The 21,618-nt window shown below is 49.3% G+C and overlaps 1 protein-coding gene across 5 annotated transcripts in view; it reads right to left on the reverse strand.

Moving 5' to 3' along the window:
* Nucleotides 1-21,618, reverse strand: part of LOC105082476 (plasma membrane calcium-transporting ATPase 4) — a 94,998-nt gene that overhangs the window by 16,497 nt on the left and 56,883 nt on the right. For 2 of the 5 annotated variants that reach the window (XM_074352018.1, XM_074352020.1), the window contains exons 3-17: nucleotides 20,895-21,092; nucleotides 20,008-20,265; nucleotides 19,410-19,535; nucleotides 18,850-18,972; nucleotides 17,652-17,687; nucleotides 15,946-16,107; nucleotides 13,020-13,234; nucleotides 12,438-12,680; nucleotides 11,666-11,907; nucleotides 10,502-10,730; nucleotides 7,963-8,142; nucleotides 7,173-7,260; nucleotides 6,428-6,534; nucleotides 1,434-1,625; nucleotides 112-325 (exon numbers count right to left, since the gene is read on the reverse strand). In XM_074352018.1, coding sequence (XP_074208119.1) covers nucleotides 112-325; nucleotides 1,434-1,625; nucleotides 6,428-6,534; nucleotides 7,173-7,260; nucleotides 7,963-8,142; nucleotides 10,502-10,730; nucleotides 11,666-11,907; nucleotides 12,438-12,680; nucleotides 13,020-13,234; nucleotides 15,946-16,107; nucleotides 17,652-17,687; nucleotides 18,850-18,972; nucleotides 19,410-19,535; nucleotides 20,008-20,265; nucleotides 20,895-21,092 — 2,613 coding nt within the window. The remainder of the gene's footprint in view (nucleotides 1-111; nucleotides 326-1,433; nucleotides 1,626-6,427; nucleotides 6,535-7,172; nucleotides 7,261-7,962; nucleotides 8,143-10,501; nucleotides 10,731-11,665; nucleotides 11,908-12,437; nucleotides 12,681-13,019; nucleotides 13,235-15,945; nucleotides 16,108-17,651; nucleotides 17,688-18,849; nucleotides 18,973-19,409; nucleotides 19,536-20,007; nucleotides 20,266-20,894; nucleotides 21,093-21,618) is intronic. The other 3 variants (XM_074352019.1, XM_074352021.1, XM_074352022.1) reach the window with 2 other exon arrangements.

Here is a 21,618-nt window from a genome sequence, read left to right on the forward strand (position 1 = left end):
GCTGCGGTTACTCCCCCGTCTCGTGCTACTTTCTCTCCTCGGGTCACTCTGTCCCCATCGCCATCTAACACTCCGGCTGCCGCCCCCGACCCCTCCCCGCCCTCGGCTCACCAGCAAAGACGAGGAAGAAGATGACAGTGAGCTGATAAACTGCGTGGCCCAAAATGTTCTTCATCATAGTGCGCGAGATCAGAGGCTTGTTCCGGCCGTAGGGGCGACGCTTCAGCAGAGAATCCGTAGGGGGCTCGGTGGCCAGGGCCAACGAGGCGAAAGTGTCCATGATGAGATTAACCCACAGCATCTGCACGGCTTTCAAGGGGGAGTCCTGGTGGGAAGAGCACCAGCCCTCTTAGCTTCCCTTGGAGGTCAGCCCCCTCCTCACTCACCAGACACACCGTTGCCCTTGAAACGGCCCACCTCCTGCCAGCCACCTCTGATTAGCTGAGTGACACTGAGAAACTTATTTACCCTCTTTGCGCCTTGGGTTCTCCCCCTGTAAAGTGGGGATAGTTCCTACTTTGCAAGGTTGTTTCTGAAGAACAGAGACAGTACAGCTCTGTGCCCCTTGTGCTGGCTAACCTGTAGGTGCTAAACGGTAGATTTATCGTCACCATCCCACACGAGCAGAGGGAGCCCGAGCAGGGCTGACTCCTGCCCCCGCACCACTGCGGCAGCGCTGGTCCTTGCTCCTCAGTCAACTTGCTGAGGCAGGAGGGAAGGGGGCAGGGCGCGGCCATTTACAGAACGACCCGGCAATGAGCACCAAGACGGAGGAAGGCTCAACTCCCAGCAGCCCTGAGGCCCAAGAGGGCGGGAGATTTGACTCCCAGTAGGCCTTGAGCTTCGTTATACACTCATTGTAAATATTAACATGGTAAATGGCACGCCCACAGGCGCCATGACAGTTCTGAGGCTGACCATAAAAGGTCAAAAAGTGGGTGATGGCCCAGTTCTTGGAAATTCCCAGCCCCTGCCCCAAAGTAGTTGGAATAATCCTCCCACTTGTTAGCATGTGAAGCTACCAAGCCCATGAAAACTAACCCCCCCACACCTCGTGGCCACTCCCCCTTCTGAGTGAGAGGACCCCTCTCTGACTATGGAGTGTGGATCTATTTTTACTTTAGACTGAGCACCCAACCCCCACACCTCGTGGCCTTTCTCTTGCCTCCTGAAACAGCCTGCACTCTGTCTATGGCGTGCGCATCTCTCTGAATAAATCTTTACTTAACTGTGGCTCGCTCTTGTGTTCCTTCCTGCACGAAGCCAAGGACCACACTTGGCAGGGCACGTCCCAGGGATTCAACTGAGGCCTGGGACACGGCCATCTTCTCGCCCTACGTTTCTTCCCCTGTATCAATACTGTACCCCACATCCCACGGTCCTTAGCCCCCACCTCAACCCTCCTGTCTTAGCTCAGCCCGCACTCCCTTCACCTGAGTGATACAGGCCCCAGTGAAGGCCACGATCACGGCCACCACGTTGACAGTCAGCTGGAACTGCAGGAACTTGGAGATGCTGTCGTAGACGTTCCGCCCCCACATCACGGCCTTCACGATGCTGGTGAAGTTGTCGTCTGTTAGGATGATGTCTGATGCCTCCTTTGCCACATCCGTGCCTGCGATGCCCTGAGGTAAGAAGGGGAAGGAAAACAGTGAGGAACTGGACAAAGCAGAGTTTAGCTACGTTCTGAACCCGGACTCCATCGTGTGACCTCCAAGAACTCGGCATAAACACTAGGGGGCACAATGACCGCACAAATTCTACAGCCTAAACCACCATCCATTGCCTTGTCTTCTCTCCCAAAGAAAATGCAGGGAAAATGTGTCACTGTCACTGTATGGAAGGGAGGGATGGGTCCTGATGCCACCACCTGCTCCTGAACTCAGACTGGAATTACACATATCTTTGCTGCTCCTTTCTCCCTTCCCTCCTCCTACTCCCCCACCTTAGAAAATAAAAGGCAGGGAACAAGTCCTAACTGTTCAACCACCAAATTTAAAACCTTCTTTGGCCATTGCCAGTATCTAATTTAAATCCCTATCTCCCCCACACCTTGAAGTCACCATACATTTTTTTCTCTAAGCAGAGTAGTCTGGAAGCACAGTTCAGATGTCCCATCCTTCTTCACAATCCTGTCACTGGGGAACCACGAAAAGTTTCTGAATAGACGTATCAGTGGTTGAAAGCAGTGCTTTAAAAACAATCAGCTTTCTCGTCTGGTAGTCAAAGCCCTCAACAAGCGACCTCTGGTTCGTTTCCAGCCTGTGCTCACATGATCTTTCTGCGCACAGCCTGCCGGCTTACTCGCAATGCCCTGGCTCTCTCATTCACATCTAGAGCCCGGACTTCTGCTCACTACTGCCCGAACCCAGAGCATCCTCTTTCCCCATCTATTTAAAGCCCCACCTATCTTTAAGGCCCCATTCAACAAATGAGTATCTGTTGATAGACTATACAATTCAGTTACCCCATCAAAAAGTTCTCTAATAGTGGGGAGGGTAGAGCTCAGCGGTAGAGTGCATGCTGAACACGCATAAGGTCCTGGGTTCGATCCCCAGTACCTCCATCAAAGATAAATAAATAAAACCTAATTATCTCCCCGCCACCAAAATTTTTTTAATTAAAAAAAAAAACCTAATTATCTCCCCCCAAAATAAAAAAATAAAATATTCAATAAACAAATAAAAGTATTTAAAAAAATTCTCTAATACATCCACACAATGCTGTACCATGCACTGTAAAAAGAAAGGAGGGGAAAAAGAAAGAAAGGAAGAAGGAAAGGAAGGGAAGAAAAAAGAGTATCTTTATAGAGATACTACTATGGAATAATATCCAAGTTAGGCTGTTAAGTAAAAATAAGCAAGATGGAAAAAAGAGTGTATAATGTGTATATAGATAAATATAGGAAAGTAGCACTTATCCAGGAGAGTAAGGGTATGAATACATTATACATTTGATTATATTTTAAAGAAACAAACAGAAGGCTAAACCAAAAATCAGAGAAGTTACCTGTGGGGTTAAGAAGGAGGCAACAGGGTGGAAGTTATAGGAATAGAAGCTGGACTTCTATGAATAGACCTTGTTTTGTACATTTGACTTTAGAATTATGTAACTACTTCACACAAGTATAAAACAAATGTAAGATTAAGTAAGCAATCTCCAAAATGGGAAAAAAACCACAAAACATGATATAAATGAACTGGTATAACCAGTTGGTGGCACAACCACACAAAGGGAAACATTCCAAGTGACTTTTTAAAAAACACAGTAACTTGATGGTGCCTTCCCAGTGGGATACACCTACAGAGAAAAAGGGCTGCAAGAGAAATCAACTGTTTCAAATAGAGTAGTTGTATTATTATTGCTATTTTGAGACTATTACATGTATTTTAGGATGATGCAAATAATTATGTTAATGCCATTAGGAATCAAAATTTTCAGCTTAAGAGATAAATATAAAATCAGGGAAGATAAGGGGGGGGATATAGCTCAAGTGGTAGAGCACATGCTTAGCATGCACAAGGTCCTGGGTTCAATCCCCAGCACCTCCTCAATAAATAAATAAACCTAGTTACCGTCTCCTGCCCACCCCCCAAATCAGGGCAGATAAATAAAATTAGAAAGTTAGAATTCTGTAATTCCAAATTTCAACTGGAAATGCCAATATGAATTCACAGTATTTTATCTCTATCTTAAAACAAAGAAACACAAAGCAAAAAGAGACATAAAAGATATGACTTTCTAGCTTTGTTGACAGAAAAGTTCTAGAAACAGTAATTTAGTCAGAAGTAAGGAACATCTTGACATTCAGACTGTGTTCTCTAAATATCATTTCTCACTAAAATGAAGCAGAACTCCTTTGAGACATGGATGATTCTAGATCCAGGACAAGAAATATGCGCGATGAATCTGGAACGTCTTATCGTGCAAGAAACCAGGAAGGCTGTTATAGACAACTGAGGTGGTACTAAGAGGACTCCGCAGTGCCAAAGGGGCTAGTGATGGGTCAACATGCACATCAAAACAATAGTAAGGGCAGTGGATTGAAACAGCGAGCATACATAAATCCATGAGCTCATAATAATACATGAAAAAAAATTAGACTATTAACTTTTAGTAGTTTAGTGAATTTTAAAAAATCAACAATTCATTCGTTACCTTTGGAGGATCCTAAAAAATCAACTCATTATTTTGAAAACTGGTAAATAAAGGAAAAGAATCAAGCACTTAACCTGTGTTTCATGTCGGAACTGAACCTCGGAGTAACCAAACAGCCGATGAGGGCAAATTTCTTTTTACAGAAATAGAGAAACCCAGAACACTGTCATTTTGCAGCCCCTAGTGAAAGATGGGATCTAGAATCTGACTGCTTACAGACGTGTAAGTTTACAGGAAATACAAAGGGTAAAAGAACACGGTCAAGGACACTACAGGGATGCAATCAACAAAACCCAGGCCGTGGGACATTGTCTGCAGACAAACAACCCGGCTCCTTCAAAATGAAACAGCTAGGGAAAAAACGACGGAAGAGGATTGTGCAGAAAAGAGTTAACATACCAGGCCTGAGACTGCTATCCTGAGAAAGGCCTGTGTGCAAGGCTGGCCCTCGGCTGGCATCTAGGAACGTGGCTCTCGGAATGCTCCCAGTCAACAATTAATTGAAAATTAGTTAGTGATTCACTGTGCCTAGACTATGCCCTTGGTTTCCATCGAAAACTTGCTTTCCTTCTGGGAGTCTGGAATCTTAGGACGTGCTAGGCAGACGGTGCCTGTATGACCAACCCCAATAAAAACCCTGGGCACCAAGTCTCTGATGGGGTCCTCTGGACAGAAACATCACACACGCGCTGCTGCATTTTCATTGCTGGGGAAGAGCGTGCTCTTCATGACCCTCGCAGACGGAGCATCGGGGAGCCCGCGTGAGGATTCCAGGCTCTGCCTGTGACTGTCTCCTGACTGTATTCTTCCTTTACCAATGTGAGGCATCTTGGCCACGAGCACAACCATATGCTGAATCTCCTAAGTCCTTCTAGTGAGCCCACAAATGGAAAGGGTGGTCTTGGGGGCCCCAACACGGCGATCCTATAGGATCAGTGGTTCTTGAACATTAGGACGTGTCAGAATCACCCAGAAGCCTTGTTAAAACACAGATGGTTGGGCCCCATCTCCAAGCTTTCTGATTCAGCAGATCTGGGCTAAGGCCTGAGAACCTGCATTTCTGTAGGTTTCCAGGTATGGCTAGGAGGCACACACTTCAAGAACTACTGTTACAGAATAATAGATTTAAGGGATATATCAACCAACTGCACTGTATGGGTCTTATTTGGATTCTGCCTTGGACAAATAAACTATAAAAACAGCATTTATGAAGCAACTGGGGGAATGTGAACACTGACTAGATACCTGATGACAGTATCCTATTACTAACTATTGTGGATTAATAATAACGTATTATTATAGGACTAATAATGGGATAAATAATAACAGGATACTAACAGACAGTGAAGAATCAATTGTGTTACGAGATAGTAGTGCTGTGATTCTTTTAGACATATGTTACTGATACATACTTACCTTCCGGACACACATACAGGAGGAAACGACATAATGCCTTGGATTTGCTTCACAATAATTCAGCTAGAGATGGGGAAGCGGGTATGTGTTGGGGTGTCAGTGAAACAAGACTGGCCAAGCGTTGATGTCTGACGCTGGGTGACAGGTGCACAGGGATTCAACAAACTATTCTCTCTACTTCTGTATATTCTTGCAATTTCCTGGAATAAAAAAATTTTCTATTGCTGTTAAAGAGAGAGCCCTAAAGACAGATTACGTCCTGAATGTCCTGCCACTGCTTAAAAATCACCAAGAGGTCAGTGTATATGGAAAGCTTACAATCATAAGCTACTTGAGGGTGAGGATGTACTTTGTAACCCGGGAGCTTCTAAACGTCAGAATCAACAAGGGTGCCTGCTAAGAAAACCCAAACATTTCTGGGATCCAGCCCAGAGGCTGCTGCATCAAGATCTCCAACTTGGAATATGTGATTTTAAGTGAACTTTCCAAGTTGACTCTGATGCTTCCGGCCTCTCGAGTCATAAACAGTGCTGACCACGAAGCACACGTTTTCCACACGGAACATGGATTTTCCATCGTGTGCCTGGGCAGACAACATCACCATGTTCGTGGGTAGTTTCAGCTGGTCTTGCTTTCTCGGGCAATGATATGCCATGATTTCCCTGCCTTCGTACCTGATGGGTCCCTCATTCTACGCATCACTGGCCAGGTCGGTAGGAGAGACGGAGTTAGAGGCAAGAGCACACAGTGCGATGTTTCGGTTCAGGAGGCAGCGAGTCCCCAGGGGCCTGTCCTGGCTTCCTGATGGCGGAGGCAGGCTGCAGTCGGACAGATGCTACGCTGAGCTGCTTACCATGGCAAAGCCAACATCTGCTTTCTTCAGAGCTGGCCCATCATTCGTGCCATCACCAGTGACAGCCACCACCTGTCGCTGCTCCCCAACAGTGCTGTCAATGATGCCTGGGGAAAACAGACACACCACAGTGAGTCCACACACGCTGTCCGAGGCCTGCCCCCCACGGAAGGTGCTTTTCCAGTCTTCCTCTTTGGTCCCTGCCACCACCTCCCTTTCTACTCTTTTTTTCCCTTTGCTGGAGGTCCTATACTGTCACACAACAGCAGTGAATTATTTCATGGGTAGCACTCTAAGCTAAGAAAATCTAGCCTCGTCAGGTATCCTGTCTGGCGCCCTCAGGCAGCTGCTATGTGGAGCAAAAAGCACTGGCTGATTCGAAGGCAGAGACCAGGGGTTGCACGGTACCACGTCCACTTCCCAGCTGGACAATGTGGGCAAGTTACTGGTCTTTTCAGCCTCAAATTTCCTTACTTGCAAAAATTGGAACAGCTGAACCCGCGCTGCCCAATTCATGGCGCTACCGGCCACAAGACACGACCGCGTTTAAAAGCAACTGTGTTACGTGCCTTACGACCAGGGGCCCAGATGTTTGCTGAACTGAATGCTCCCGCCACGAGCTGGGAAGCTCTCCTAGGACCTCCCCATGCAGGACAGGACAGCTGCTTTGGCTGAGGGTTCTTACCTGCGCTCGCCCTGGCCTGCCTCCCTCTACCCCCAGCGCCTGCTCAGGAGCCAACCTCACCTTTCACCAGGGTATGCTTGTCAGTGGGGGAAGATCGCGCCAGGACTCGGAGTCTCGGCCAGATTTTGTCCAGCTCTTCTTGCTCTACCTGCCAGCACGAGACCACACCTGGGTCAGTCAAGCCCAGAACGGCCATCCAGGAAAACGTTACTTCTCCACACATGCTGAGCTCCTGCGAGACCTGGCGTCCCACGGCCCGTGTAGGACTGTTATTCCGGACTCCAGCGGAGAGGAGGCAGCCAACTCAGTCTCCAAAGGCAGATTCATTGATGTGTGACCATTCAGGCCCTGCTTGTCTGCTTTCTCCTCCCAGTTCCCGACCTGGCAGCCAATCCCTATGTCTTAGACCCTTGACAGGAGGTGGGCCAGGGTCAGCTGTTGGCTCAGGCAGCTAAACCTCCTGAGGACTGAGGTTTGATTTCTATTAAATCAGGCAGTGCTGGTCTGCTCCACACCCAGACCACGTCCTCTTCCTAACCTGTGCCACTGTCCGTCACAGGGCAGTGACACTGGAGGGCTGAGGTGGAGGGAAATCAGTGCAAAATCATCCCGTGATGGAACAAAATGGAAAGACATGAAAAGTTAGTGTCTCAAAATGTAGCTTGTGAATGCATGAGAAGAAAGAAAACTCCAGTTCTACCGTCTGAGCAGCTTTGGGAAAAGGGACGTTTCACTACGAAGAGATTTTAGTTTAAAAGCCACCCACTTTCTCCCACGGGTCCCAGAGGCCTCACACGAGAACCCGCCCCTCTCTCATCCCGAGGACCCGACCCCCGCAACCCACACCCACCTCGCCCTTCTCATTGCGGATGAGTCGATTGAATTCTTTGCCTTCTAAGCACAGTAAGTCGTCCCCAGGTGTCAGAATGCCACATTTGGTGGCGATGGCCCGGGCCGTGTTGATATTGTCACCCGTCACCATTCTGACAGTGATGCCTGCCCGTTTGCATTTGGCAATTGCTTCTGGTACCTGAGAGGAGAGGAGGAGGTGGGGGTGGTGAGGCCTGGTAAGATGCTCAGGCTCGGATGTCCCCTCACTGTGGACGGGAGAGAGGCACCCTGGGGAGCAGAACCACGGGGCGCAGCCCAAGTCCGGTCCTTTTTATATTGCTTGGTGTCCTCACTTCTGTCCTACCTACAATACTCACATTTGAATTTGGCTTCTTGTACCATGACTTGAAGGGGAAATTTGCTTCAAGAGTCAGGTGTGAAAAAAGCTTACTCTCCCAATTACAGTCCACATTTCTTAGCAGGGCATGTCTGGTCTTTGAGATTTTGCCACCGCTTTCCTTTTTAGCAGAAGTTTGTACCACCTTCCACCTCCCTGGCCCATCCTCCAACCGTATCAATTCTTTTTAAGTTTCCCAAATGCGCGACACCTCTCATGCCTCTGGGCCGTGACGACTGACAGCCCATTGGTCAGAACTTCTTAGAAGCAGAAACTTTTCAATGCCCTAGAGTTGAAATTAGCGTTCAGCTATTCTGAGGGCGGGTGCTTCGTGCGAATACGCTGATTGAAAGAAGGTGTCTAGAATATTTAAAAATTAACTTAAAATGGATTAAAGACCTAAATGTAAGACCGGATACTGTAAGACTCCTAGAACAAAACATAGGCAGAACACTCTCTGACATAAATCCCAGCAATCATTTTTTGGATCTGTCTCCTAAAGGAAAGGAAATAAAAGCAAAAGTAAACAAATGGGGTGTAATTAAACTTAAAAGCTTTTGCGTGGGAAAGAAACTACTGACAAAAGAAAAGACAACCTACTGAATGGGAGAAAATATTTGCAAATGATGTGACTGATAAGGGACTAATATCCAACATATAAACCGTGCATACAACTCAGAACCAAAAAACCTAACAATGTTACCTACCCCCCAAAATAAAAAGCCAAAAACAAACAAACAAAAACCCCAACAACAACAACAAAATTCTGACTGAAAAATGGGCAGAAGAACCGGTCAGACATTTTTCTAAAGAGGAAAGGCTGATGGCCAACAGGCACATGAAAAGATGCTCAACATCACGCATCAGCAGAGAAATGCAAATCAGAACCACGATGAGAGATCACCTCACACCTGTCAGAATGGCCATCATCAAAAAGAACACAAATAACAAATGCTGGCAAGAATGTGGAGAAAAGGGAACCCTCGGACGGTCAATGCTGGGAATGTAAATTGGTGCAGCCACTGTGGGAAACAATACGGAGGTTTCTCAAAAAACTTAAAATAGAACTACCACATGAGGCAGCAATTCCACGCCTGGGTATATATCCAAAAACAAACAAACAAACCAAAAAAACCCACTGATTAAAAAAGATACATGAACCCCAATGTTCACAGCAGCATTATTTACAATTGCCAAGATGTGGAAGCAGCCTAAGTGTCCCCCAACAGACGACTGGATAAAGAAGATGTGGTATATTTATGCAACGGAATACTATGCAGTCATAAAAATGAACAAAGGTTTGCCATATGCAGCAACATGGATGGGTTTGGAGGGCATTGTGCTAAGTGAAATAAACAGACAGAGAAAGATGCATACTGTCCAATATCACTTCTATGTGGAATCTAAAAAATACAACCAATAAAGAAGCAGACTCACAGATACAGAGAACAAACTAGTGTTTACCAGTGGGGGGAAGGGAGGGGGGAGGGGCAATATGAGGGCAGGGGAGTGAGAGGTACAAACTCTCAGGTATAAAATAAGCTACAAGGATGTATTGTACAGTGTGGGGAATAAAGCCAGTATTTTATAGTAACTATAAATGGAGTATAACCTTTAAAAATTGTGAATCACTGTACTGTATACCTGTAACTTTATAATATTGTATAGCAACTATATTTCAACTAAAAAAAAGAAAAAAGGTGGCTAGAGACAAAGGTGGTGTCCCAGTTAGTTCTGCCTCCTGCCCGTTCTTTTTTTTTTTTTTTTTTTTAATTTGAAACAGTCAGTTTGCAATGCTGTGTCAAGTTCTGGTGTGAGCGCAATAGCCTGGCCGACCTGCCTGTTCCTGATCGCCAAACAATGAGCCCAGAAGCCTACGCTTCTCACCCCCAGACAGCATTCACCATAGGAATGCCACTCTCTATGAGGCCAGTGCTCCACAGCAGCTCTGTGAAGCCGGAAGCACGGGGACATCCATCCCTGTAAATGAGAAGCAGTTAGGAAACTTAGGGAAGTCAAGTCACAAACAGAAACTAGTACCCCAGTTCCCGTGACTTCGAGGTGGCTTCTCATTAGGTCCCAGTGGGCCTGCACGTGGGCCAAGGGCCACTGGGAGACTTCCATTCCCGTCTCCTAGCCCTTTTCCCAGCCAAAGCCTCACCTCCGGGCGCACAGGGTCCTCAATGCCCACCACTGCGATACAGGTCAGCTCAGTGAGGATTTCGGCCTCGTTGTCCCACAGGGGCTCTACGCTGAAATCCCGGTAAGCTATGCAGATCGTCCGGAGTCCCTCGGAGGCCATGGGCTCAATGACAGCGCGTATCATCTCATCTCGGTCCTTACTCTTGAACGGCACTGCTTCCCCTTTCTTGTCCAGGATGCGGTTACACCTGGGGAGGCACACAGTCAGAAAGCAGCATCCCCCTCCCCACCCACTGCACCCCCACAGTCATTTACAGACGTTCTGGGAATTCTGCATCACTTCCAAAGATACTGTTTCGCGGTCATAGATCTCCATCCATCACCCAAAGCTGAGTCCCTTTTTCCAAGGTGGGGCGGCCGGTAGGTGGATAAGGCAGGCAGAGCATGTGATTCTCCCATGTCATCTGTCCCTCCTCGCACGTGCACGCAACACCAACAAGGTGCTTTGTGGATCACCTCCTCTTTTCAACTTCCCAAAGGTAGAGAGACTTTCCCAATCCCCAGTGTCCAGAGGGCTCAGTGCGTAGGGTGTGCTCAACAAGAATGCGTTGACTGAAAGAAGGTGGCTAACACCGAGCTGGGGCATTGGTTTTCAGCTGCTGGCCCTGTATCCACGTAGGTCAACTTTTAATGACCTGTGGAGAGTCTAACCACTTTAAGTTATGCAACTGCCTGTGATGAGAACTGAGAATGAAAAGGGAACACAGAACTAACATTTCTAGTACCTGCTGTGTGCAAGGCATCTTACGTGCACTGGATCATTTAATCAGCCCGACCCTGTGAGATGGGCGGGTCCTCTCTTTCCAGAGGAGGAAAGGGAAGCTTGGGTGGCCTCGGTCTGAATCCTGGCTGTGCCTCTATTAGCTGTATCACCTCGAGCAAGTTACTCGGTTTCCCTGCACGTCTGTTTTCTCATCTCTAAAACAGGGGTAATGACCGCATCTACCTCGCTGAGCTGTGGAAAGTACCAGGAACCACCCGAGGTACTTAAGGACAATGCCTGTCGTCAGTCACGGTGCCGCCACCTCGAAGAAGGGCTCGCTCGTCGTGCACGTGGGTGCAGCGGAGAGCACGGAACCCAGACCTTCCTGCGGGCAGGAGAAGTGCAGGGAGGGGCACTCACTTGCGCAAGATGATCTCAGATGCGCCCTTGCTGTACATGCGGAAGCCGCCGCCGGGCTTCTGGATGACGGTGCTCATGGACTTGCGCACCGAGTTGAAGGTGTACACCTTGTACAGCTTCTCCTCGGGCACCTCACTGCGCACCGCGTGGTAGTCCTGCTTCAGGTCCGTGACAAAGCCCAGCAGCGCACACTCCGTCTTGTTGCCCACCTGCCGCGGCAGGCCCCCCTCCTTCTCCGGAGGCTGGAAGGGAAAAACGTGGGACTACTGAAGATGCCCCAGACAGAAGGGAACTTAGGAAGGAGAGGACTTCCCCACAAAGCTTTCACCTCTGTCCAGAGTCCGTGGGGTAGGTGGACAGTGGTCAGTGGTGACTGTGGTCCCTGAGCCACCTGGGGCTTCGGGTTTTTCGTCGCCCCGGGGGCGGTGCTGGTGTCTCACCCTGTATGGGGGTTTTATTCTAACACTCTCTCTTAGTTTCCGGAAACTGAGTAGTTTACTCCTGATAAGCCCAATTCTGCTACCAGCATGAGGTCTCTTCCGAGATACTGCCTTTACATGGTGACTGCAGGGCATTTCACAGCCGTGGAGTCCCACCCGCCTCACGCCACCTCATCTACTCCCGTGGATTATTCCCTAGTCTCACCCCAAACGTGTTCACTGAGGAGCGGGAAATGGGATGTGGGATGGCAATTCAGGTCGAATAAACAAGAGAAAAGCAGTGGTTCCCTCCAACCACCCGTTTTAAGTGTCCTGGCAAAGGAAGAGCTCACCAGAATCTTGGAGGTATAGGCACTGTTGATAGAAATGCCATTGACAATGAGGTCCAGCACCTTGGGCACGAGGACATCGGGGCTTGGGACCTGATGGTAACGGGTATCTCCGATATAAGCCTGCACCACAGTCATGCGGTTCATGGTCAGCGTGCCTGTCTTGTCAGAGCAAATGGCCGTGGCATTGCCCATGGTCTCACAAGCATCCAAGTGCCGCACCAGGTTATTGTCTTTCATCATTTTCTACAGGGGAGAAGGGAAAAGTCTTGAGAGGGGACCAAATGAGCGCTCCCAAATACAGGTCAAAGGCCGTTTCCTAGTTAACAGCTCTCCACATTTCATCCTCTTGTCCTGCACAAAAATGCACGATGCCATTTTTGTGAATCCTCCTAAGATTCTCCTGGGTTACTTAAACATTGATGCAACTGATCAAGATGGTCCTTCCATAGTGTCAGTGGCTTCTGCTCTTGGGAGACACCACCCAGACTTTGTGAAGACAGAGTGGCCCATCCTTTTACCAGAGGTTACATGGCACCCTCCCCCTCTGGTCTCTGTCCTACAGGAAGAGAGTTCCAGTCTCACCTTCACAGAGTAAGCCAGTGAAATGGTGACGGCCAGCGGCAGCCCCTCCGGCACAGCCACCACCAGCACAGTGATGCCAATGATGAAGAACTTGACAAAATACTGGACGTAGATGGCGGTACACTCAGCTAGCCACGGTCTGCGATGTATCACAAAGTTGTCGATCACAAAGTACAGAATCAGGATGATCACAGTGATTGCAGACATGATCAGACCTGCCCAGGGACAAGGCACATGAGTCCAGGCTCAAGCGTATGCCTAGGGCCCTAGCCAGAGATGGCCTGGCATACATCGAAGCTTTTGCTATGAAGTTTTAAAACGACCATCTCCAGGAAGTCACACCAAAAGCGCCGATCCATCCTCTGGTGCTTGCACATTACAGAGCAGGGGAAAAGACATGACTCTGCACTCTGCAGACTAGGTTCTAGTCTCAGTACTGCACCAACTCGACTCGTGGCTTTGGACTGGGCTTTGAACCCCGCCCCCAACCCAGTCTATTCCCTCATTCATAAATAAAGGGGTTGGTCTAGTTTTCTAAAACATCATTCTATGATTCTATCTCAGGCCTACCTTCTTCCCACAAATCATGATGTAGTGACTGTCTTTGCCTGTTCCTAGTAGTCTGTCAATTTGGACTTCTCCCCTAGTAGCCTGGAGAGCATCAGGCAATTCATGACCTGTTTCCAGCGATGCCCCTGTGGTGTCAGCACATCACCTACACCACTAACTCTTAGACCGGCGCTTCCCAACCTCCCTCCTGGTACGGTACAGACAGAAGACAACAATAGCAAATATCAGTATAGCGGTTCCTATGAGTCAGGCAAGGACTTCAAATCCTCATAACAACCCTGTGAGATAAGTTACTATTGTCAACCTCTCTTACAAGGAAACTAGGGCACGGAGAGGGTTAGATATGGTACACTGGAGGGGGACCAGCCATCCTGGTTTGCCTGAGACTGAGCAATTTCCTGGGATACAAGACTTTCAGTGCTAACACCAAGAAAGTTCCCAAGTGAACTGGGAGAGCTGGTCACCCTACACATCCTAAAATGGAAGAATCCGCTCACGGTCAGAAACAACTGGCCCAGGGGCTCCGACGGCCTCGGTTGCTGCCTGGCCGCTCAGAGTGCTGAGGGGATGGGTGTCCCTGCCTGTGGCACAATACCTGGGAAGGGCTCTGATTCAAACCATACGTTGAGTTCTGCCTGCTTTTCCCAAGGGTCCAATGATTCAGAGGAATGAGGGCAAGGCTAGAGGTGATTATATCAATGAAAGCACATTCTTTTTAAAAAATTTTTATCTTTTTCTTATTTGTTGTTGGGGGCTACACAATTAGGCTTATTTATTTCCTTTTTAATGGAGGCCTGGGGATTGCACCCAGGACCTCGTGCGTGCTGGGCACATGCTCTACTACTGAGCTATGCCCTCCCTGCCTCCGAAAGTATATTCTTTTGTACTTTGCATCCTCAGGGTCAGGGCTAAAAGGTGAGGCAAGCAAGGCATCTAGGATGCAACATTTAAGGAGGCATTCACTCTCAGGGTGGTGCAGGCCATCCCACTTGCCGCCCCAGAGTCCTGGTCTCGCTTGGTGTGTGAAATGAACAAACAGAGGGGACCAGAGGCCAGCCCTCGGGTGGCCTGGACTCCCTAAAGAACAAAGCAGGCATCAGGAGCACAACAGGAGGGGTTAGGCAGGGGCTGTTTAATGTTTCAGACCTGTGTGCCAGGCTCAGTGACTGGCCTCCACACTTGTAATTCCTCTCACCCGTGCATCGTCTACATGCAAAAGATGTGGTGGAGGTCAGAATGAGCTGGGGGCTGGAACTGAATGAATGGGTGAGAATCACACTGTCCAGTAACTCCCTATGACGCTTAAAATGTTCTCTGTTCGCGCTGTCCAGTATGGCAGCCACCAGCCACATGTATTTATCGACCAATTCAAGTAGGCTCATGTGACTGAGGCGCTAAATGTTTAATTGGACTTAACTTTCCTGCGTTTAAATGGAAGCAGCCACACACGGTTAGCAGCTGCAGTAGTGGACAGTGGAGATTCCTGCTAGCTCAGTGCGTGCTTAGCAGAGCAGCGGCACCTGCCTCGCCCGGGGAGCTTATTACAAATGCAGAGTCTCTGGATCCCAAGCCCAGACCTCCTGAATCAGAGGCTGCACTTTAACAAGATCCCAGGTGAACTGTACACACAGAAATGTACTGGACTAGACTGATTGTAATAAACAGAGAGGTGGGGTCAGGAAATAATTAAATAGTGGAAAAAGACTGTACTTGAAGGGACGCGTCCAGCGAAGGGGCCAACTTCCTTTTGTTCCCTCCTGCAGTCCCCTCGCCAGCCCACCCCAACACTGAAAGAAGGCCGGAGAGAGTGTAGAAGCAAGTGACGGAGAAGCCACTCCCTCTCACGATACACAGGAGTGCCTTAGTGACCTCCGCTCTGGAAAGAGCTTCTTTAGTCACTGCCTTCCTTTTCCCTCCAGTCCTCGTTTGGAGCTGATTGCTCCGTGCCTGGCCAGATGCCACCGCTCTGGCCAGGGAACTGCCCTCGGCATACAGCAGCCTTCTCTGCCCTTAGGGAATTTACAAGCCCAGTCATGCACGAGACAGGTGACTAGTCATCAAAGTCTTCCTTCTTGCTAATGTGAATCTTCCCTGAGTGATACAAGCTCACCACTTCCCATCTGTTTGGGCCTTTTACCCTGACACGTAGGAAAACATTTCTCTCTGCAGAAGCCTAGGGAGTGGCCAGATGGTTGCAGAGAGGGACACGGCTACCTGGACTGCACTAGCCACTCGGGAATTTTCAGTTTCTTTCTGCCAGACCTGGCTGGCGTAGAAAGAAGGCCATGAAAGCAGCGGGGATCTGGAAGAGGACGGATAAACGACACCGAGAAGGCTCCACCCTTCTCCGACTCACCAGCTTTCCCAATCTGAACAGCCAAGTGCGTCAGCTTGCCCTGCAGCACCGACTTCTCCTTTTTGGGCAGCTTGGCTGCCTTTTTCTCCTTTTCCTCATTGTCGATCCCCTCTTGGCTGTTGAGTGGTTGGATTTCCAAGGCCACCCCATCCTGAGTCTTTGCTAGAGTGCACACACAAACAGGACAGGTGAGCGGGCAAAGTAGTAGCAGCGAGTAGCAGGCGGGTGGAAACTAACAAACCTTTCTGTCTTATTCCTGGAATACGTCTTGGACCCCTGACGTCAGATCTGACCACCACCACCCCCTGCCTAACCGGGAGCTTGCCTCCGACCCTCTACTAGGGCCTTTTGAATGATACTCTAACAACTAGAGGGGAAATGGGTGCTTTTAGGGTATGGATTTCTTCTTCAGTGGCAGCTTCCTGGCACAACCTCAGAGCCCCAAGCCAGGTTTATTCCAGCAAGAGGATTAGTCATACCACTAAATGCTATTACCAACAACCATCCTTCCTGGAATTCAGTGTTCAAAACAGTGAATCTTTACTGCAGAAAGGGGCTGAAGGGAAAGGCTGGTAGATGTTCTTAGAGCATAAGGGTCCTACTCTGCTCTTTGAATGGCTCATCCTTCTCTCTCTGTAGACTGCCATGGAAGAAACAGATCTCAGACACAGGGCATTTTCCAGTTCCTTCTTATATTAGTTGAACGATAGGGGAAGGAAACCCCCTTTCTCCCCTGGCTGACGAAGGCAGGGAGGTGCAGAGTAGGACCTAGGGGTAAATCTTTTGGGGGAAAGGGAAGAAGCTGGTGTGAGGGACCCCCTAGAATAAGAGAAAGCAGGGATAAAGACAGACATATAAATCCATTTTGCTTTAAAAAGAAGAGTTAAAGGGATCTAAAATTAAAGAACTATTTCTGTGGAGTCCTGGTCCTCCGACGGATGACTTTATTTCTAAGGACTACTATGATGTGGGTTACAAAAGGGAAAAAATCTCCACGAGCTGTCTCAAGAGAGCAGTTCTTGCTAGTTCCAAACCCCCCTCCAGCGTCACCCCTGCAGAGCTCGATGCCCTTCCTGAGATAATGTCTCTGCTGTCAGACTCACAAACAAGACAGAGACAGGATGTAAAACATAGCCTCCAAAAAAGAAACACACACCCGATTAGGAGGAAGAAAACAGACTGTGGAGAGAAAGTCACAGAGAAAGGAGCTCTCTCCATCCCTGGGAAGACGGGCAGAGAAGGAATCCGGACAAGAAGAGGACACCAACGAGGAAGCTGGCAAGAGGAGGGTGCAGGGACCGCCCATCCCAACTCCCTCCACCACAAGGGCCCTGAAGTCTTCCGGCCCAGAAGCTGATGACCGGCCCAGAAGCTGATGACCGTTGGTGTTTGAATCCGGCCTAGGGCGGTGAGGCAAGGAGCTCGGCACCCTGCAAAGAGGGATCAATCCCATGTGCTCCCCGAGAGAAACCTTGACATGAGGTTCCTTGCGCCAACAGCAGAGGGTGCTGTTGCCCCGTCTTAGATTGGGTTTGGGAGCTTGCCACCTCCCCCAAATCTCTGCACCTTCCTCAGGACAGGGCATCTGGGCCACAGCAGCGGACAACAGATTTATGGAGAGGAAAGGGGAGACGGCAGATGGCCTGGAAAGGTCTGGTTTGCGTGTGAGCAGGTAGAGATGGTAAATGAGGGAGCGGAGAGGTTACCTTTGTTGCGATTTTCAGGGACTCCTTGTTTTTTACCTGTTTGAACAAGCAAGAAAAAAGTGGAGACCCAAAGTGACTCTTAAGAGATCAGATATCCAATTTGCTGGTCCCGCTCAGAGCCCAAAAGGGCAACAGGAAAGGGGGTGAGTCGCAGGGAGGGGAATGTGAAGGAAGCTCACATCTCTGTTCACACCCATCTCATTACAGGATCTCACGGATCTCCGGAATGCGGGCCAGACCCGTGTGGGTACGCGGGTGAGCGCACACCCGCTTCTGAGCTGCTTTCTCCTGGAGCACGGTGGCTGCTGGGAGGGTGCTCCTGGCCTGACGTCATCACATCACTTGGAGAAACGGGGTGGGGGGTTAGGAAGCGAGAGGTTTGAACAGTTTCTGCCTGATGGCAAAGGCCCTGAAAGGTGCCTCCACATGGGTTCGCCAGCACTGGGCCAGCCTCGTCCTTACTCACTGGCCGGCAGCTACAGAAACGAGGAGTCTAGCTCCTGAGCGAATGAGTTTTGTCTCCTTTTCATCAACTGCCCTCCACTAAGCAGCCCAGGAGGGCCCTCCAGCCAAGCAGGAGGGTGCCTTCTCTCCTCCAAGGGAAGAAGGAAAGCACAGGGGAAGGTGTAGATTTGGTTCAGGGGTTTTTATTCCTTCTGTTTTCCTTCTTTCAGGAACAAGTGAATGGCAAAGACAGGACTGCCTTTGGGGCAGACATCCCCTCTCTGTTTTCACTCTCCTGGCCATGTCTCTCTTCCGCTGACAGCCCATAGTTTCAGCAGGAACCCAGTTTCTTCTCCTGGACAGTTTTCCCTTAGCTTTGATGGTTCATATAATCCCTCATGTCTTAGGAAGAAAGGGAGGGGTTTGGAAGACTACACAGCGGGTGTTTGGGGCCAGAGCACCTCACCAGCTCATTTGGGGCAGGCTTTCTACCTCATCCCTTTACTATCCAGCAACAGACACAGGAATTGAGGCTCAAATGCAACCTGATTTGGGAGCCTAGAGCCAGGATCTGGTTTTCGTTAGGGCACTGGGGGAGCCAGGGACGACACCTTTATCTTGGCACAGGGTTTGGATGTCTGTACTCATCTTCCAGCAGGTTCTTCCGGCTAGGTACTTCATTCAGACCCGTTCCCTTTCCTAGTTTGTCCTTGGGGCTGGAAGGGAAGAGATGCTCATCCTGAAAGCCCTTTACCTTTTTTCTTCTTCTCCTCTTCTCCCTCACTGGCCCCCAAGAGGGTAAAGATGATTCCAGTCTGGGAGTTGACACCCACAGCAGTCACTACCATCCGGCCAGAACCCTCCATGACATGGGTCCCTACGCGAGGAAGAAGATGGGAGAGGCGTTGTTTTGTACCTAGTCACGCTTCAGTGTGAAACACGAACTTAGGGGAAAAACAGCCCCCCTTCCTCTCCCACAGGCAGCGATACACTCAGCAGACAGTAGGGAGAGGTCAGCTGGCGGGTAAGGAGAGCACTGTGCCTGACCGCTCTAGGGGCAGGCCGCCTGCCCCACCCTCCACCCCCACCAGCAGAGCCCTTCCACGGCCCCTCCAGCACTTGGCTCACAGACAGCCTCTTTAGGCCCCCCAGTATTCTGGTATTGGCAGCATTTCCACTGATACGCCACTGTCCCAGCTGAACCTTGGGGCGGGAGATGGGGCAGGGTGAGAAGGGAGAGCCAGGTCTGGATAAGGTCTTTGTGGTCTGTCTAGCGGGAGGTAGAAAGGGAACTGGGGTCACCAGAGGCCACACCTGAGAGCAACATGGGGTCTCCTTCCAGGGACTTCTTGACATGCTCCGATTCCCCGGTCAGAGAGCTCTCGTCAATCTTGAGATCATTACCCTGGATCAGGATCCCATCTGCAGGCAGCAGGTCGCCTAGTACACAGAGCAGAAGGGGCAACAGGGACAGAGGGTAGGTAGGAGCCTGGTGGAGGGCGAGGACCATCCAACCCCCATCTCAGGGCTGCTCCCACAGGCCCTCCCTACAGGGCAACGGTGCAGGGAGTATCTGGGGAGCCTCTGAAAGACTAACTTCAGCTCTGACAATCCAGGATAAGACTCCTTTCCAGGTATTATAAATTCCAACACTTTCTGATCCCCAAACACTTTCCCATGGCCTGAATGTTATATACTTTTAACCTATAACCTCACAATCTTTGGGAAGAGTTTCAGTTACACCTTCTTTGAATTTCTTTCCCACAACCTCCTTAAACTCTAACCTAGAAGCTAACACAATTTGGGGGTCTTATCTTTTTGGGTCCTCAGTAATTCCCAGTCCCCTTATGCCAAAGGACCTAGTCCTCAAATAGGGAAGGTGGCACGGGTACAAGAAACACAGAGCTCTCACCGTATTTGATTTGGGCAATGTCACCCACCACGATCTCAGCCACCGGGAGCTGGATGATGTGACCATTTCGGATAATGGAGAATTTCTGCTCCTTTTCGATGCGGTTCTGCAGCCCGCGGAACTGCTTCTCTTTGCTCCAATCATTGAAGGCAGTCACTAGCACCACGATGATCACAGAGAACAGGATGGCTGCCCCCTCAATCCAGCCGGCTTCCGCCTCCCCTTCGTCTTCTGAGCTACTTACGGCTAGACCACACTCTAGCCCAGGGAAGGGAGAGAAAGGAAGGGTCACTGAGGGGTTTTTGATGACATTTAAAATGGGGGTAGTGCTTCTGCAATCCCCCAGAACAGGAAGTCAGGGAAAGAGAGCAACAGAGAAGAAAACTTCTGGGTAGAACAGCTGTCCTCCGAGGGCACCAGAGGACAGCAGGGCTGGGCAGCGTCTCATCGCCAGTGGAACTATGTACACTCAAAAGAATCAGACGAGTAAACAGCATGAAATGTGTCAAAGCAAATTACAAGCAAGTCACATATAAAGCACTTATGACTCGCCAACACGGTCAGGCTCCCACGGCTACTTCCCATAAAGCCAGATAAATGGGGGGATACGGGGAACTCTGAGATGCAGGGCTTTGTGGGTTGAAGGAGGGTACAGGAGTCATGACATTCTGAACAAGGATTTCATGGAGAAGAGGGGAAAGACCTGGAATCAGGACGGGTTGGAAGAATAGCTTACTAGCTACTTGTTGGTTTCCTTTGGGGAACCCTCTCTGGGTAATGGTGAGAAACTTTTAAGCTACAATCTGTCAGCACCAATACCAAGTGCTCTTTGGTGGTGGTGGGAGGCACCCAGGGCACAGTCACGCGGGGCTGCTGAAGACACTCACGCTCGTTCTCTTCCCCAGGGGGGCGGTAGAAGGACAGGACCAGGGAGATGATGGCCGCGATCTCCAGGATGATGAGTGTGACGTCTTGAAGGGCTTCCCACACTAGTTGTAAGAAGGTCTTGGGCTTTTTGGGGGGGATAAAGTTCTGCCCGAACACTTGTTTACGTTTTTCTAGGTCTGTAGGGTTCCCAGATAGACCTGAAAAAGAGATGGGAGTCAGATGAATGAGCGAGACAAGAGGGGAAGAGATGAATGAGAGAAGAAGGCAGTTAACTCTTTACAGTGGCCAAGACATGGAGACAACCCAAATGTCCACTGACTGCTGACTGGGTAGGGAGGATGTGGTGTATGTATTCAATGGAATACTACTCAGCCGTAAAAGGGCATAAAACAGTGTCATTTGCTGCAACATGGATGGACCTGGATATTGTCATTCTAGGTGAAGTAAGCCAGAAAGAGAAAGAAAAATACTATATGATACCGCTTACATTGTGGAATCTGAAAGGATGACACAAATGAACTTGTCTGCAAGGCAGAGACAGACTCACAGACATAGAGAACAAACTTATGGTCACCGGCAGTAAAGAGGGTGGGAAGGGGTAAATTGGGGATTTGAAATACGCCCCTCTTGGGGAGTGATGGAGATGTCAGCTATCTTGATCGTGGCGGTGATTTCACTGTGTGGACATCCATCAAAATTCATCAAAGTGCACATCTGAAATCT

Source organism: Camelus bactrianus, chromosome 23 (assembly GCF_048773025.1).
Source record: "Camelus bactrianus isolate YW-2024 breed Bactrian camel chromosome 23, ASM4877302v1, whole genome shotgun sequence".
NCBI classification, from domain to species: domain Eukaryota; kingdom Metazoa; phylum Chordata; class Mammalia; order Artiodactyla; family Camelidae; genus Camelus; species Camelus bactrianus.